An 18,049-nucleotide genomic window follows, 5' to 3' on the forward strand; every position below is an offset into this window, starting at 1 on the left:
TCATAATTGACTTTGGTATTTAATTCTGCATTTCACTGAGGTTGTAGAGCTGGTTTCTACGGTGGCGTATCAGGGCCACTGTGGGGAGTCAGAGGAGGGGGATCAATATTCTGAGAAAAAAACTTTAACCATTTTAACCAAGGTTAAAGTGGTAAATTCACAAGAAAAAAAGCATGAATTTGTGACAAAAAAAACTCCAAAAATCTGAGATTATAGTCATAAATTTGCAAGGAAAAAACTGAAATTCTGAGATTAAAGTTATAAATTTATTTTTAAAAATGATGAGAAAAAATAAAAAAGATTCTGAGATTATAAACCTGGGAAAAGTACTTTTTCTTCTACTATGTAAGAAAGATAAGAAAAATTATTTTTCCATTCTTTTTTTCTCACAAATTTGTGAGTTTTTTAAAATCCCATAAACCCTGAGTTTTTTTTCTTGTAATATTACTCCCCTTCCCCAGCTCCATGATTGTTTTTTCCTACAGTGGCCCTGATACGCTGTTGTAGTTTCTGTGTTGAGTCAACTTTACGAAATCACTTTATCTGATGGATTCGGGGTCAGAGGGAAAATGCTTCTGTAAACCTGGTAATCATTCACAAAAATAAACCTTTTAAGAACCTGGTGAAGGTGAATGTGACGGCGACGCAGGTCGAGCTGACAACACAACAGTTACACCAAAAGTGATCACATATTAAAGTTAGTATGTACAAAACTACAAAGAAGTTGTTTTTTAATACATATAGAAGAAGACGTGTCCATGGCTTTCAGTTTGAAATCAGAATCGGAAGGAAATATTGTTTCATTCAGAGCACAATGTAAAAACACACACACACACACACACACACACACACACACACACACACAGACGATGTAGCAAACAGCACACTGCTTTGGCTGATATAAATAAGTGTTGTCCAGAGGAGAGACGAGGAGGTGACAGTGACAGTATTGCTTTCAGGTTGGACTCGTTCGATGATTTGAACCCTGAGAAGACGAGCGCTCAACATGGCGGCGTTTCTCCTGGGCGCTGCGTCCCGCCGAGCACGACCGCAGCAGCCGTCCACGGTGCCAGTAAAGTTTGATTTGACCAGGACCAGGTCTCGCATGGTGCTGAGAAGCTGAAGAAAACAGTTCTGAGGAGCGCAGAACCCAACAAACAAAAAAAATAAAACAAGGACTGTAACAAGTCACGATGCAATAACACCACATAACCTTCCAAAATATAATAAATTTTCCCCTCATTTTCTAATAACTTGCAACATTTAAAAAAAAATAATTAAAAAAATAAGGTTTTGAGGCGACTGAGACCAGATGGTGTCCAACATCTGGTCTCAGGCTGGGGAAGTCGAGAAAAGGGGGATTTTGCCCAAAATGTTGGAATATTCCTTTAAGAAATTTGCCTGCATTTTGTAACAACTTACCACAGCTGCTTCACATAAGCTGATGCAATACTTGCACGTTTTTCATTTTAATAAATATGTAATAATTCAGTGAATTACATACTGACATGCCACAGTTAGGGCGGGGCAATACGGTCAAAATCAAATATCACAATATTTTTGACCAAATACCTCGTTATCGATAATGTGATGACACTGAATTTGAAAAACTGCTGGTGCTTTCACAAAATATTGACACAGTGACATGTTTGATGAATGAGATTTTTGACAAGTAGGCATTTTGATGAATGCCTATATAATAACTAAAGTGAATAATCGACCAGCCAGTCAGGTAGTCTCATATCACAATATCAGTTTAATATGGAGATATTGCCCAGCTCGAGCCACAGGTTTTTATTTTGTTTAATTAATTTGCACTAGATTGCACTATTCTGAAAAAAAAAGTGGCTCATGCTCCCTAGAGGCTGATTCTTCACTTTTTTAAGAGAATCCAACTGCAGCTTTCAGACCGTTCCAAGCCACGCCCACACTGCTCCCAGACACACCCACAGCAGCCCAGGCCACGCCCCCTGGTGGAGCTTAATGTGAGGGCAGTGTTTGTAATACCTGTTCATAGACCCCAGATCCAATTAATCCAATTTATTACATTTGCATTCAGTGTTTTTATTACAAAATGTGACGAGTTATTACAAAATGAAGGGAAAATGTATTACACTGTGGAAAGTTGGAAGGTTATTGTAAAATGCAGCATTATTACACGAATCGTTGTTGCAGATGATAATTATAAGAACAATAAGCACAGATCTGTAAAATCACTTCATTTGCATACGAGTGTCCTTCCTGTGTTTGCCCCGGCGCTGCGCGGCGCGACCCGATTGGCTGCGTGCATCTTATGTCACCCAGCTGTCCATTCGCAGGCGTTTGACTGTAGGACTCTCGCCGCCGTCGGGCCGGCCGGCGCCCCCTGCAGGAGGCGAGCGGAAGTCCGGCCGCTGCTGCTGCTGCTGCTGCTGCTCGTCCCGGTCGCTGAGGCCTTCGTACGAGCTGCAGGAGGAGCTGACGCTGTCCGCTGGAGATCTGCCCGTCTCCGCCCTGCAGGAGGAGGAGGAGGGGTGGGGAGGAGGAGGATGAAGAGGCGGCGGAGGAGGAGGAGCCTGGGTCATGTACGCTGATTGGCCGAGGCGGTCGCGAGGCGGGGAGATGGGCTCGGCTTTGATGTTGATGTTGTGGTCGGTGCTGCCGGAGAGGCTGGAGCTGCCTGGCCTGCTGACAGAGGGACAGGAAGAGGAAGAGGAAGAGGAAGAGGAGGAAGAGGAAGAGGACGCTTTCAGGTTCAGACTTTAAAGCAACAGCACCTCCTAGTGGAAAAAACACCTGATCTCTGGAGCCCCGGCATAGACATGGTGTCAGATTTATCAGGTATACAAGTTTCCCACCTGCAAAGAGCACCTGAACGCCTCTCCCATGCAGTGGAAAGATACTACAAAATGTCACTACAGTAGAAATCTACCGCAGTGAAGTCACAAATTTATGAGGAAAATAGTTTTTTTCTCATTCTATCGTATTTAGAAACAAGGAAGTAAAGGGAAAAGCGCTCTGGTGTTCGATCGGTGGCTCAGCCGAAACCCAAAGTCTGAAAAACAGAGCAGATTTTTTTTACCTCTCATATTCAGCACCGCCCCCGACATCATCAGATTACAACATGAGATTAGCTTCTCTATACATTTTATGAAGCCATTATAACTGTGTTATCCTGTTTCTGTTGAATGAAGTAATCTGTGTTCTGTTCTGAGGTTTCTTCCTATGTTTTTCTCCCTGTTAAAGTTTTTTTTTTTTTTTTAGGGAGTTGTTCTTCATCCGATGTGAGGCTCTAAGGACAGAGCATGGTGTGATGCTGTAAAGCCCCTTGAGGCCAGTGTAGTTTGTGATATTGGGCTTTACAAATCAAGATTGACTTGACTTGATGAGCTGTTGGGAGGTTTCAGGACAAACTCACCCCAGAGAGGCCTGCTGCTGCTGCCAGGCTGCCAGCGAGCCCAGCGGCCGGCCTGCAGGAGAGCTGAAGCCCGACAGCTCCGCACTGCTCAGAGAGAAATCTGACACACACACATACACACACACAACCACACACACACACACATACACAAACATGAAAAACACACGGTCAAATCTACTATGGCATTCAAGAGTCATTGTAGGGAGAAAAAAAATTATGCAGCTGGAGGAGGAGGCTGATATTCCAAGAAAAAAAAAACCTTTCAAAACATTTTCAAGACTAAAATCATAAATTTATGAGGAAAAAAACATGGAAAAATACTTTTTCTTCAGCCTCACACTGCAGACGCTGCTGCTGCACTGCAAAAACTCAAAATCTTACCAAGATTATTTGTCTTATTTCAAGTCAAAAATGTCTTATTACTAGTCAAAATATCTCATTCCACTTAAAATAAGACATGATCACCTCAGAAGTAAATTGTTTTTAGACAACTGTCTCTTGTTTCAAGTGAAAATTTGCTTGTTTCATTGGCAAAATTTGTTTCTTGTTTCTAGCTAATTTTCACTTATTTCAAGTGAATTTTCACTTTTTCCACTGGCAAATTTTGCCAATGAAACAAGCAAATTTTCACTTGTTTCAAGCGAATTTTCACTTGAAACAAGTGAAAATTGTCTAAAAACAAGTTACTTCTGAGGTGATCATGTCTTATTTTAAGTGTAATGAGATATTTTGACTAGAAATAAGACATTTTTGACTTGAAATAAGACAAATGATCTTGGTAAGATTTTGCGTTTTTGCAGTGTGGCCGTGTCTCAGGCCTGCAGCTGATCCCCTCAGCAGATTCTACTCTGACATGGGATTCAGGAACAAGGAGATCCTGCTGATCTGAGCCCAGAATCAGCAGATTGTTTTCTTCTGAATCGGCCCAAAGTCACAGCAACGTCTCTTCAGAGTCCAGATGCTGAGGAGGAGGTTGGGGTTCTGGACTCAAACCAGCAGGATTTCCTTCTGACTGGATCCCAACAGGAGGAGAACAAACTAGTTTTCACTAGTTTTCTAATCAACTTGGTTTCCAGAATTTCCTTGAATTTTCTTGAATCATTTTCTTGATCCTCGTGGCTGATCTGCCTTATTCTGCCTTGTTTCAACACATTTATACTTGTTCCAAGAAAAAAAAAATCATGAAACAAGTGAAACTGCTTTGAAAACAAGCAGGATTATCTCATCCCACAGGCAGATTTTTTTTTATCTTGATGGAAGAAAAACAAGATTTGAACTCTTCTCTGCTGCTCTTGATAAAAACAGTAATAAGTCAAAAAATAAAAATAAAAACAGTAGTAAGTTAAAGAGTGAGGGCAGCCGTACCGTTGTTGTAGGCGGAGCTGATGCTGCTGTAGATGCTGCTGTGGTGCGGCAGGCTGGGCGTGGTGATGGACACCACCGGCGTGGACAGAGGCTGGCTGGACTCACTGATGCTCAGCCGCTGGTTACCCTGGCAACCACACAGCAACAACAACAACAACAACAACAGGGCTTTGGTCACTTGAGTTCTTCAGCTGATTTATTTTAGCGAGTGTCAAATCTCTGCTGTCTGGAGCTGATCGGTGCAGCTGAGCCGGGCTCGTCATGCCCCGACTCCGCCACCAGATGTCACTATAAACCCATTCACAAGGTCCAGTCCCTGCCTGCAGGAGTGAAGGCATGTGTGCCTGTTTAACCCTTTGCAACCCGAGCAGAGTCAGCTGATCTCTCTTCAAAGGCATGGAGAAAAGGCTTTGAGGAGCTTAACAAGAAATGAGCTACACATTAGCAAGAATTTAAAGAAAAAACAAGAAAATGGACTGAAAATTAGTAATAAAAAATAAATGATAATTAAACAAATAATAAAAAATATGCCAAAAAAAAAAAAAAAAAAAAGGAAATTGACCTTAAATTAAGCAACCAAAAAGTACAGGAATTTAAAAAAAAAAAAAAAAAACCTTCTAAATATAGTGTGGACATATTTCCCTTTTTAGGAATTTTTAGATCATTTTCTTTCTTTCCTTCTTTCTTTCTTTCTTTCTTTCTGTCTTTTTTTTTTTTTTTTTTTTTTTTTACAATTTTTAGAACATTTTCTTTCTTACTTACTTATTTTCCTTCTTTCTTTTTTTTGACTAATTTCCAGGTGATTCTCTTTTAACTTTTTATTAATTTCTTTCAACTTTTCAGGTCATTTCTTGTTACGTTTTTCCCATGTTTTTGAGAGAAAACCAAGCCAACTAGATCAGGTTTCAAAGGGTTGAATATATTTAAAGAAAAAAATCTGACGTTGAGGTTTAAAAGGGTTAATAAAAACCCTTTAAAACTTTAAATTTCTGCTGTCGGTGGTTTGTTGAGCGCCTGCGTCGTGTTTTCAAACAGCCGTGATCTCATCCTGGAACAAAACTTTGGCCTGCTGCTGTAAAACACTAATTAACTTAACGGACTGTTTTCACAGGGACTGCAGCCGACTAACCAGCAGCCAATCAACACCTCAGATCAGCCGCCACAGCGTAAAACAAAATAAAACACACACTTCGCTTTCTGTGTGTGTGTGTGTGAGTGTGTGTGTGTGTTTGTGTGTGTGTGTGTGTGTGTGTGTGTGTGTGTGTGTGAGTGTTTAGTAAATCTGCTGCTAATGAAAAGCTGTTTGACTCAGCGTTCCTCTCTGATGACATCATCAACACACAGCCAGTGACATCAGCCTCAATGAAATCATTCATCACTGCGCGCGTGTGCACACACACACACACACACACACACACACACACACACACACACACATATGGATGTACAGCAAAAGTCATCTCCAAAGTAAGACATGCATATATATGTACACACCCTGCACACACACACACACACACACACACACCAAACACACGTATAACAAAAGTCATGTTCATGCCCAACACACACACACACACACACACACACAGAGAGAGAGAGAGGAGGAAGTGAAAGCATCTTGAGGACAGAAACACAAGCAGCTCACTGCTGACCTCTTCTGGTTGGAAAGGAAACAGCAGCAGACTCTGTTGTGTGTTTTCGAGCCGGGTGCAGCTCACAGAGGAGCGCTGGCATTTAAAACACTAAGGGGCAGGGATTAAATTAAGACCAGATGAGGAGTTAATCTGGAATAGTTAACCATGACCTAAAAAGTGACTTTCCAAAACATCTTATGTCCAGATTAGTTCCTTCTGAGGCCAGTTGACATAATCTCAGTTTAAGATGAGTCGTGTCCTCAGTCTGAGTCTGTCTGCTGCAGAAACATCAAGACTGACTTCATATGAGGTGTGAACGCCTCAGGTGAGAGCTCTGCTGCTATGGCAACAATCTGTTAGAATGCCAGTTCATCTTCATCTTCATCATTTTCGGGCGGTTTATCCGGGACCAGGTCATGATGGTGGCAGCAGCTGAGGAGGTCGGCTCAGACGGTCTTTTCCCTGACCACATCCACCAGCTCCTCCTGGGGGATGCCAAGGTGTTCCCAGGCCATAATCCCCCCAACGTGTCCTGGGCCTGCCCCGCGGCCCCTTCCCAGCTGGTTGTGCCTGGAACATTTTCTCCACTGGGAGGCGACCAGGAGCCATCATGTCTACAGCACCTCAGCTGGCTCCTTTCAATGTCGAGGAGCAGCGGCTCAACTCCAAGCTCCTCACCGTATCCCTAAGGGAAGGTCTAGCCACCCTATGAAGGAAACCCATTTCTGCCGCTGGTACCTGCAATCTCATTCTTTCAGTCACCACCCAGAGCTCGTGATCACAGGTGAGGGTTGGAAGAAAGATCGACCAGTAAATCACCCCGATCCGTCTGTCGACCACCTGCTCCACTCTACCCTCACTCGTGAACAAAACCTTGAGATACCTAAAATCCTCCACTTGAGCCACTAACTCACTCCCCATTTGGAGAGAGCAAACCACCTTTTTGCGGCAGTGAACCATGGCTTCGGAGAGGTGTTGATCCTCATCCTGACCACTTTGCACTCGGCTGCAGACCGCCACAGTGCACTGAATGTCAGAATATGTTCCTCAATATACGATGTTGTCTGAACTTATGTCCTTGTGTCCTTGTGAAACGTCATCTTTAGTCTGAATTCACAAGTTGCAGTTAGCCAAGAACGCTTAAAATTGTGTTTTTGACATGCCTGTTGAGAAGCTAGGTGACCCCAATGACCGTCGCTCACTCCTGGAGTCAGGTGACCCCAACGACCGTCGCTCACTCCTGGAGCCAGGTGACCCCAACGACCATCACTCACTCCTGGAGCCAGGTGACCCCAAAGACCGCTGCTCACTCCTGGAGTCAGGTGACCCCAAAGACCGCCGCTCACTCCTGGAGTCAGGTGACCCCAGCGACCGCCGCTCACTCCTGGAGTCAGGTGACCCCAACGACCGCCGCTCACTCCTGGAGTCAGGTGACCCCAACGACCATCACTCACTCCTGGAGTCAGGTGACCCCAACGACCGCCGCTCACTCCTGGAGTCAGGTGACCCCAACGACCGCCGCTCACTCCTGGAGTCAGGTGACCCCAACGACCGTCGCTCACTCTTGGAGTCAGGTGACCCCAACGAGAGTCGCTCACTCCTGGAGTCAGGTGACCCTAACGACCGTCGCTCACTCCTGGAGTCAGGTGACCCTAACGACTGTCGCTCACTCTTGGAGTCAGGTGACCCTAACAACCGTTGCTCACTCCTGGAGTCAGGTGACCCCAACGAGAGTCGCTCACTCCTGGAGTCAGGTGACCCTAACGACCGTCGCTCACTCCTGGAGTCAGGTGACCCTAACGACTGTCGCTCACTCTTGGAGTCAGGTGACCCTAACAACCGTTGCTCACTCCTGGAGTCAGGTGACCCCAACGAGAGTCGCTCACTCCTGGAGTCAGGTGACCCTAACGACCACCACTCACTCCTGGAGTCAGGTGACTGGACAACGTCCCCACACAGGTGCACAAACAAGTCCAGTTGCCCTTGAGTCAACTCTATGTGGAGAACCCTGACCTGGATGACTGAGATCCTCCACAAACATTATAATATTCCATGTTATTGTCAGTTGAGTCTAAATGGTCCTCACTTCAGTGCAGTTTTACATAGTGCAGCTTTAATGGCACATGGTGTGAACTCAAGGCGAGTGTTCACATGCACGCTAAGTTCAAGTGTTTCAGTCCAAACATCACGTCAGCCTCTGATGAGGGTTGTGGCTGAATGAGGCAGCGCGGCTGATCCACTGGTTAACCATCTGATCTCACTTCAGTTCATTTTCAAAGAGATGTTTGTTGTGCAGACAGAACTCTACATCTGTTTGGTTTGAATCGAGGAGGTGCTCCTGGGTTTGTTTTGGGGAAAATGTCAGCGAACACGGCGACCCTGGAGGAGGCTGTAATTACACAGGATTAGAGAAACAAAGGTAAACCTGACGCAGCCTGCCGTGATTGTAGGTTTGGCAGGTCAGCTTGGTATTCCCCGTCTCTGTGAGTTAACTCCACTGATGGCAGCGTGGCTCAGGAGGCAGAGCGGTCTTCTGGTAACAGGAGGGTTCCACGTTTCAGAGAGTGTGTCAAAGTGTCCTTGAGCAAGGCACTCAGCCCCTAACTGCTCCTGATGGGCAGCTTGGCACCTTGCATGGCAGCCTGTGCCATCAGTGTGTGAGTAAATGTGAGGTAGATATTATAAAGCATTTTGAAGAAAAGCACCATTGAAATTCAGTCCATTTACTGTTTAAATGGGAACAAGAAGACGTCAGTCAGTGGCGGTCAGATCACCTCCCGGCGTATCTGGCCTTTTCCAAACTACAGGGATCCAGCTCTGGACTGTGCTGACCACAGCTCAGCAGCTACTTTTATTGTCAAAGACTTCAAATTACAAATGAAATTACTCTGATTCAAATATAAAGCAGTACCTCACCTACCATTTGTGGATCATATGCTCACATGGCTTTTGACAGAAAGGTTTCAAAAGTTTCAAAAAGAGGACGAAATGAAATATCAATATTCAAAATTAGTGCTAAGGTCTCACTCTCTCTAACACACACACACACACACACACACTCTAAAGACCTGCGTACAGTCCCTGCAATATGAAACAGCAACAGCTGTTTTACTCGTCATTTTTTACAGTGGCGATGTCAGGCTGTGTGACCTGAGGTAATTTGAGCTGATCTGACATTTTTTACAGTGTTGTGTTTCCCGTCTTCGGCTCGGCTCGTCAGCAACGGGAAACTTGTCTCAAAAAACACACTGAACGTCCTGGATTTTTTTTTTTTCACCTGTGATTGGCCGGGACACACCCACAACAGGGGCATATTTTATTTCCTATTCCTACCTTTTTATTGTGTTTCTGGCTTAGATGTTAACTTGCTACTGCTGCTGTGTCATTCTGAATTTCACCTTCAGTGGATCAATAAAGGCAAATCTAATCTAATCTAATCTAATCTAAGAGAGTCTCTGTGGATCAGGCAAAAGTGTGCACAAAAAAATATTAGGCTGATAGGCCCAGTAGATTCTGAGATCAGCCGCAGACACACACACACACACACACACACACACACACACACACACACACACACACACACACTGCGGATTGGGCTGCATATTTGTGTCCGACCAGAACCTGAGACTGCAGCCTGTGTGCTGCCTTCAGCGTCATCACGTAAACTCCAGCGCTGCACAGGAAGTTGCCCAGAACAGACAGGAGGTCCATCTTTTTTCACTAAAACACTGACTGAACCCAAACATCATTTCTAAATATTTGTCTGAACCCAGGTCACTACACTCTAACACACACACACACACACACACACACACACACACACTTACCTGGGTTTGCATCATGGCCTTGCTGGATGGAGGGATGACGACCCGCAGGTCGGTCTTGCGGCTGGCGGAGGCGAGGCCGCCGGCGGCAGGAGGAGGAGGAGGAGGAGGAGATTTGGTGGTCAGGTTCTTCAGGCTGCTGCCCCCTGCTGGACTCACGAAGCCGTTCACTGCACGCCGAGGGACAGGAGACAGGAGGAGACGTTAGACTCTCTGAGCGACTGAGTGTGTGTGTGTGTGTGTGTGTGTGTGTGTGTGTGAGAAAGTGTGAGAAAAAGATAAAGCATCTGTTTCTGCATGTGTGTATTCAGGCTCTGTAATGTTTTTTTGCAGTGGCCTTAATACGCCATTGTAGGATCTCAGTCTGAGAGAGAAACACGCTTTTATTTTGAAGGAACAAGTGGATGACAGAGGTTGGTTGAAATTTTAGTGCAGGATTATTTTAGTGCAGGATGATGTCATTGTTTATGAAGCTCTGTTTTACAGGAAGCAGAGGTCATGTGAGGTCATTTCATGTCATCAAGAGGTTAATTTGGGATTAGGATTATAGGTCAGGCTAAGAGGATAGATTTAGATTAATTCTTGTGTTTCATCACTGAACAAACATATTCAACTGATCTCTTGCTGCTGCATGATCATCATGGCAGTCTAGTGGAGGCCTATAAGACAGGAAGCGTCCCTCTCTGTCTTTCAGGACACAAAGCAGGGGAAGGTAAAAATATTCCAGCTCGTGGAAAGAGCCTTTGGAGAGGGTTTTGTTGGTTCTGTGTGTCTGAGCGAACGAGGGCACACGAGGTCACAGCTCCATTAAAGCCACCCGTCACCGCCGCCCTGCAGCAGCGAACGCACCGCGATACATTATACAAGAGATCCACATGAATTATTGATGCTTTCCTGCTCTTGACCTTACGTAACGTCAGCGTCCATAGGAGACACGCCGCTGTGGGAGGAGAGCAGGAGGACGACAGTGAGGAAGACAGTGAGGAAGACAGTGAGGAAGACAGCGAGGAAGACAGTGAGGAAGACAGTGAGGAAGACAGTGAGGAAGACAGTGAGGAAGACAGTGAGGAAGACAGTGAGGAAGACAGCGAGGAAGACAGTGAGGAAGACAGTGAGGAAGACAGTGAGGAAGACAGCGAGGAAGACAGTGAGGAAGACAGTGAGGAAGACAACGAGGAAGACAGTGAGGAAGACAGCGAGGAAGACAACGAGGAAGACAGTGAGGAAGACAGTGAAGAAGACAACAAGGAAGACAGTGAGGAAGACAGTGAGGAAGACAGAGAGGAAGACAGTGAGGAAGACAGAGAGGAAGACAGTGAGGAAGACAGCGAGGAAGACAGTGAGGAAGACAGTGAGGAAGACAGTGAGGAAGACAGCGAGGAAGACAGTGAGGAAGACAGTGAGGAGAGCAGGAGGAAGACAGTGAGGAAGACAGAGAGGAAGACAGTGAGGAAGACAGTGAGGAAGACAGCGAGGAAGACAGTGAGGAAGACAGTGAGGAAGACAGTGAGGAAGACAGCGAGGAAGACAGCGAGGAAGACAGTGAGGAAGACAGTGAGGAAGACAGCGAGGAAGACAGCGAGGAAGACAGTGAGGAAGACAACGAGGAAGACAGTGAGGAAGACAGCGAGGAGAGCAGGAGGAAGACAGTGAGGAAGACAGTGAGGAAGACAGTGAGGAAGACAGTGAGGAAGACAGAGAGGAAGACAGTGAGGAGAGCAGGAGGAAGACAGTGAGGAAGACAGAGAGGAAGACAGTGAGGAAGACAGTGAGGAAGACAGCGAGGAAGACAGTGAGGAAGACAACGAGGAAGACAGTGAGGAAGACAGCGAGGAGAGCAGGAGGAAGACAGTGAGGAAGACAGTGAGGAAGACAGTGAGGAAGACAGTGAGGAAGACAGTGAGGAAGACAGCGAGGAAGACAGTGAGGAAGACAACGAGGAAGACAACGAGGAAGACAGTGAGGAAGACAGTGAGGAAGACAGTGAGGAAGACAGTGAGGAGGACAGTGAGGACGACAGTGAGGAAGACAGTGAGGAGGACAGTGAGGACGACAGTGAGGACGACAGAGATGAAGACAGTGAGGAAGACAGTGAGGAAGACAGCGAGGAAGACAGCGAGGAAGACAGTGAGGACGACAGTGAGGACGACAGTGAGGAAGACAGTGAGGAAGACAGTGAGGACGACAGTGAGGAAGACAGTGAGGAAGACAGTGAGGAAGACAGCGAGGAAGACAGTGAGGAAGACAGTGAGGAAGACAGCGAGGAAGACAGCGAGGACGACAGTGAGGAAGACAGTGAGGAAGACGGTGAGGAGGACAGTGAGGACGACAGAGATGAAGACAGTGAGGAAGACAGTGAGGAAGACAGCGAGGAAGACAGCGAGGAAGACAGTGAGGACGACAGTGAGGACGACAGTGAGGAAGACAGTGAGGAGGACAGTGAGGACGACAGAGAGGACGACAGAGATGAAGACAGTGAGGAAGACAGTGAGGAGGACAGCGAGGAAGAGAGCGAGGAAGACAGTGAGGAGGACAGTGAGGACGACAGAGATGAAGACAGTGAGGAAGACAGTGAGGAAGACAGCGAGGAAGACAGCGAGGAAGACAGTGAGGACGACAGTGAGGACGACAGTGAGGAAGACAGTGAGGACGACAGTGAGGAAGACAGCGAGGAAGACAGTGAGGAAGACAGCGAGGAAGACAGTGAGGAAGACAGTGAGGACGACAGTGAGGAAGACAGTGAGGAAGACGGTGAGGAGAGCAGGAGGAAGACAGTGAGGAAGACAGTGAGGAAGACAGTGAGGACGACAGTGAGGAAGACAGTGAGGAAGACAGTGAGGAAGACAGTGAGGAAGACAGTGAGGAAGACAGTGAGGACGACAGTGAGGAAGACAGTGAGGAAGACAGTGAGGAAGACAGTGAGGACGACAGTGAGGAAGACAGTGAGGAAGACGGTGAGGAGAGCAGGAGGAAGACAGTGAGGAAGACAGCGAGGAAGACAGCGAGGACGACAGTGAGGAAGACAGCGAGGAAGACAGTGAGGAAGACAGCGAGGAAGACAGTGAGGACGACAGTGAGGAAGACAGTGAGGAAGACGGTGAGGAGAGCAGGAGGAAGACAGCGAGGAAGACAGTGAGGAAGACAGTGAGGAAGACAGTGAGGAAGACAGTGAGGAGAGCAGGAGGAAGACAGTGAGGAAGACAGTGAGGAAGACAGCGAGGAAGACAGCGAGGAAGACAGTGAGGAAGACAGCGAGGAAGACAGCGAGGAAGACAACAAGGAAGACAACGAGGAAGACAGCGAGGAAGACAGTGAGGAAGACAGAGAGGAAGACAGTGAGGAAGACAGTGAGGAAGACAGAGAAGAAGACAGTGAGGAAGACAGTGAGGAAGACAGTGAGGAAGACAGTGAGGAAGACAGAGAAGAAGACAGTGAGGAAGACAGCGAGGAAGACAGAGAAGAAGACAGTGAGGAAGACAGTGAGGAAGACAGTGAGGAAGACAGTGAGGAAGACAGTGAGGAAGACAGAGAAGAAGACAGTGAGGAAGACAGTGAGGAGAGCAGGAGGAAGACAGTGAGGAAGACAGTGAGGAAGACAGAGAGGAAGACAGTGAGGAAGACAGTGAGGAAGACAGAGAGGAAGACAGCGAGGAAGACAGTGAGGAAGACAGTGAGGAAGACAGTGAGGAAGACAGAGAAGAAGACAGTGAGGAAGACAGTGAGGAAGACAGTGAGGAAGACAACGAGGAAGACAGTGAGGAAGACAGTGAGGAAGACAACGAGGAAGACAGTGAGGAAGACAGTGAGGAAGACAGTGAGGAAGACAGTGAGGAGAGCAGGAGGAAGACAGTGAGGAAGACAGTGAGGACGACAGTGAGGAAGACAGAGAAGAAGACAGTGAGGAAGACAGTGAGGAAGACAGTGAGGAAGACAGAGAAGAAGACAGTGAGGAAGACAGTGAGGAAGACAGTGAGGAAGACAGAGAAGAAGACAGTGAGGAAGACAGTGAGGAAGACAGTGAGGAAGACAGCGAGGAAGACAGTGAGGAAGACAACGAGGAAGACAGTGAGGAAGACGGTGAGGAAGACAACGAGGAAGACAGTGAGGAAGACAGTGAGGAAGACAACGAGGAAGACAGTGAGGAAGACAGTGAGGAAGACAGTGAGGAAGACAGTGAGGAAGACAGTGAGGAAGACAGCGAGGAAGACAGTGAGGAAGACAACGAGGAGAGCAGGAGGAAGACAGTGAGGAAGACAGCGAGGAAGAGAGCGAGGAAGACAGTGAGGAAGACAGTGAGGAAGACAGTGAGGAAGACAGTGAGGAAGACAGTGAGGAAGAGAGTGAGGAAGACAGTGAGGAGAGCAGGAGGAAGACAGTGAGGAAGACAGCGAGGAGAGCAGGAGGAAGACAGTGAGGAAGACAGTGAGGAAGACAGTGAGAAAGACAGTGAGGAAGACAGTGAGGAAGACAGTGAGGAAGACAGTGAGTAAGACAGTGAGGAAGACAGTGAGGAGGACAGTGAGGAGGACAGTGAGGACGACAGTGAGTAAGACAGTGAGGACGACAGAGAGGACGACAGTGAGGACGACAGAGATGAAGACAGAGATGAAGACAGTGAGGAAGACAGTGAGGAAGACAGCGAGGAAGACAGCGAGGAAGACAGTGAGGACGACAGTGAGGACGACAGTGAGGAAGACAGTGAGGACGACAGTGAGGAAGACAGAGATGAAGACAGAGATGAAGACAGTGAGGAAGACAGTGAGGAAGACAGTGAGGAGGACAGTGAGGACGACAGTGAGTAAGACAGTGAGGACGACAGAGAGGACGACAGTGAGGACGACAGAGATGAAGACAGAGATGAAGACAGTGAGGAAGACAGTGAGGAAGACAGCGAGGAAGACAGCGAGGAAGACAGTGAGGAGGACAGTGAGGAAGACAGTGAGTAAGACAGTGAGGAAGACAGTGAGGAGGACAGTGAGGACGACAGTGAGTAAGACAGTGAGGACGACAGAGAGGACGACAGTGAGGACGACAGAGATGAAGACAGAGATGAAGACAGTGAGGAAGACAGTGAGGAAGACAGCGAGGAAGACAGCGAGGAAGACAGTGAGGACGACAGTGAGGACGACAGTGAGGAAGACAGTGAGGACGACAGTGAGGAAGACAGTGAGGAAGACAGTGAGGAAGACAGCGAGGAAGACAGTGAGGAAGACAGTGAGGAAGACAGCGAGGAAGACAGTGAGGAAGACAGTGAGGAAGACGGTGAGGAGGACAGTGAGGACGACAGAGATGAAGACAGTGAGGAAGACAGTGAGGAAGACAGCGAGGAAGACAGCGAGGAAGACAGTGAGGAGGACAGTGAGGACGACAGAGATGAAGACAGTGAGGAAGACAGTGAGGAAGACAGCGAGGAAGACAGCGAGGAAGACAGTGAGGAAGACGGTGAGGAGGACAGTGAGGACGACAGAGATGAAGACAGTGAGGAAGACAGTGAGGAAGACAGCGAGGAAGACAGCGAGGAAGACAGCGAGGAAGACAGTGAGGAAGACAGCGAGGAAGACAGCGAGGAAGACAGTGAGGACGACAGTGAGGACGACAGTGAGGAAGACAGTGAGGAAGACAGTGAGGAGGACAGCGAGGAAGAGAGCGAGGAAGACAGTGAGGAGGACAGTGAGGACGACAGAGATGAAGACAGTGAGGAAGACAGCGAGGAAGACAGCGAGGAAGACAGTGAGGACGACAGTGAGGACGACAGTGAGGAAGACAGTGAGGACGACAGTGAGGAAGACAGCGAGGAAGACAGTGAGGAAGACAGTGAGGAAGACAGCGAGGAAGACAGTGAGGACGACAGTGAGGAAGACAGTGAGGAAGACGGTGAGGAGAGCAGGAGGAAGACAGTGAGGAAGACAGTGAGGAAGACAGTGAGGACGACAGTGAGGAAGACAGTGAGGAAGACAGCGAGGAAGACAGCGAGGACGACAGTGAGGAAGACAGCGAGGAAGACAGTGAGGAAGACAGCGAGGAAGACAGTGAGGACGACAGTGAGGAAGACAGTGAGGAAGACGGTGAGGAGAGCAGGAGGAAGACAGCGAGGAAGACAGTGAGGAAGACAGTGAGGAAGACAGTGAGGAAGACAGTGAGGAGAGCAGGAGGAAGACAGTGAGGAAGACAGTGAGGAAGACAGCGAGGAAGACAGCGAGGAAGACAGTGAGGAAGACAGCGAGGAAGACAGCGAGGAAGACAGTGAGGAAGACAGCGAGGAAGACAGCGAGGAAGACAACAAGGAAGACAACGAGGAAGACAGCGAGGAAGACAGTGAGGAAGACAGAGAGGAAGACAGTGAGGAAGACAGTGAGGAAGACAGAGAAGAAGACAGTGAGGAAGACAGCGAGGAAGACAGAGAAGAAGACAGTGAGGAAGACAGTGAGGAAGACAGTGAGGAAGACAGTGAGGAAGACAGTGAGGAAGACAGAGAAGAAGACAGTGAGGAAGACAGTGAGGAGAGCAGGAGGAAGACAGTGAGGAAGACAGTGAGGAAGACAGAGAGGAAGACAGTGAGGAAGACAGTGAGGAAGACAGAGAGGAAGACAGCGAGGAAGACAGTGAGGAAGACAGTGAGGAAGACAGTGAGGAAGACAGAGAAGAAGACAGTGAGGAAGACAGTGAGGAAGACAGTGAGGAAGACAACGAGGAAGACAGTGAGGAAGACAGTGAGGAAGACAACGAGGAAGACAGTGAGGAAGACAGTGAGGAAGACAGTGAGGAAGACAGTGAGGAAGACAGTGAGGAGAGCAGGAGGAAGACAGTGAGGAAGACAGTGAGGAAGACAGAGAAGAAGACAACGAGGAAGACAGTGAGGAAGACAGTGAGGAAGACAACGAGGAAGACAGTGAGGAAGACAGTGAGGAAGACAGTGAGGAAGACAGTGAGGAAGACAGCGAGGAAGACAGTGAGGAAGACAACGAGGAGAGCAGGAGGAAGACAGTGAGGAAGACAGCGAGGAAGAGAGCGAGGAAGACAGTGAGGAAGACAGTGAGGAAGACAGTGAGGAAGACAGTGAGGAAGACAGCGAGGAAGAGAGCGAGGAAGACAGTGAGGAAGACAGTGAGGAAGACAGTGAGGAAGACAGTGAGGAAGACAGTGAGGAAGAGAGTGAGGAAGACAGTGAGGAGAGCAGGAGGAAGACAGTGAGGAAGACAGTGAGGAGAGCAGGAGGAAGACAGTGAGGAAGACAACGAGGAAGACAGTGAGGAAGACAGTGAGGAAGACAGTGAGGAAGACAACGAGGAAGACAGTGAGGAAGACAGCGAGGAAGAGAGCGAGGAAGACAGTGAGGAAGACAGTGAGGAAGACAGTGAGGAAGACAGTGAGGAAGACAGCGAGGAAGAGAGCGAGGAAGACAGTGAGGAAGACAGTGAGGAAGACAGTGAGGAAGACAGTGAGGAAGACAGTGAGGAAGACAGTGAGGAAGAGAGTGAGGAAGACAGTGAGGAGAGCAGGAGGAAGACAGTGAGGAAGACAGTGAGGAGAGCAGGAGGAAGACAGTGAGGAAGACAGAGAGGAAAACAGCAAGGAGAGACGGTTACTGTAACTCAGAGCTTTGTTGTGTACTTGTACTTTTTGAGTATTTTTTCTAAAGTCAGTAATTTGACTTTTCCTTCAGTCCATTTCTGCTTGAGTTTTGTCCTTCACTCCATTTTAAATCAGATCCATTACAGAGAACAGATGATCACTGACAGACTGTGGAGCCTTTCACAATAAAAGCTCAGTCAACAAAGATGAGCAGAGGAACCTGCTTCTACTTTGTTGGTGCTACTTTTTGTCATTTT

General features: G+C 47.6%; 1 protein-coding gene across 2 annotated transcripts in view; it reads right to left on the reverse strand.

Moving 5' to 3' along the window:
- Positions 1-281: 281 nt before the first annotated feature.
- LOC115376273 (myocyte-specific enhancer factor 2A-like) overlaps positions 282-18,049 on the reverse strand; it is a 95,654-nt gene continuing 77,886 nt past the window's right edge. Inside the window, exons 8-11 of one of the 2 annotated variants that reach the window (XM_030075774.1) lie at positions 10,224-10,390; positions 4,763-4,889; positions 3,398-3,497; positions 282-2,664 (exon numbers count right to left, since the gene is read on the reverse strand). In XM_030075774.1, the coding sequence (XP_029931634.1) occupies positions 2,292-2,664; positions 3,398-3,497; positions 4,763-4,889; positions 10,224-10,390 (767 nt within the window). In that variant the 3' untranslated portion in view covers positions 282-2,291. Of the gene's footprint in view, positions 2,668-3,397; positions 3,498-4,762; positions 4,890-10,223; positions 10,391-18,049 lie in introns of both variants that reach the window. The other variant, XM_030075767.1, reaches the window with a different exon arrangement.

The sequence above is a fragment of the Myripristis murdjan genome, chromosome 3 (assembly GCF_902150065.1).
Source record: "Myripristis murdjan chromosome 3, fMyrMur1.1, whole genome shotgun sequence".
NCBI classification, from domain to species: domain Eukaryota; kingdom Metazoa; phylum Chordata; class Actinopteri; order Holocentriformes; family Holocentridae; genus Myripristis; species Myripristis murdjan.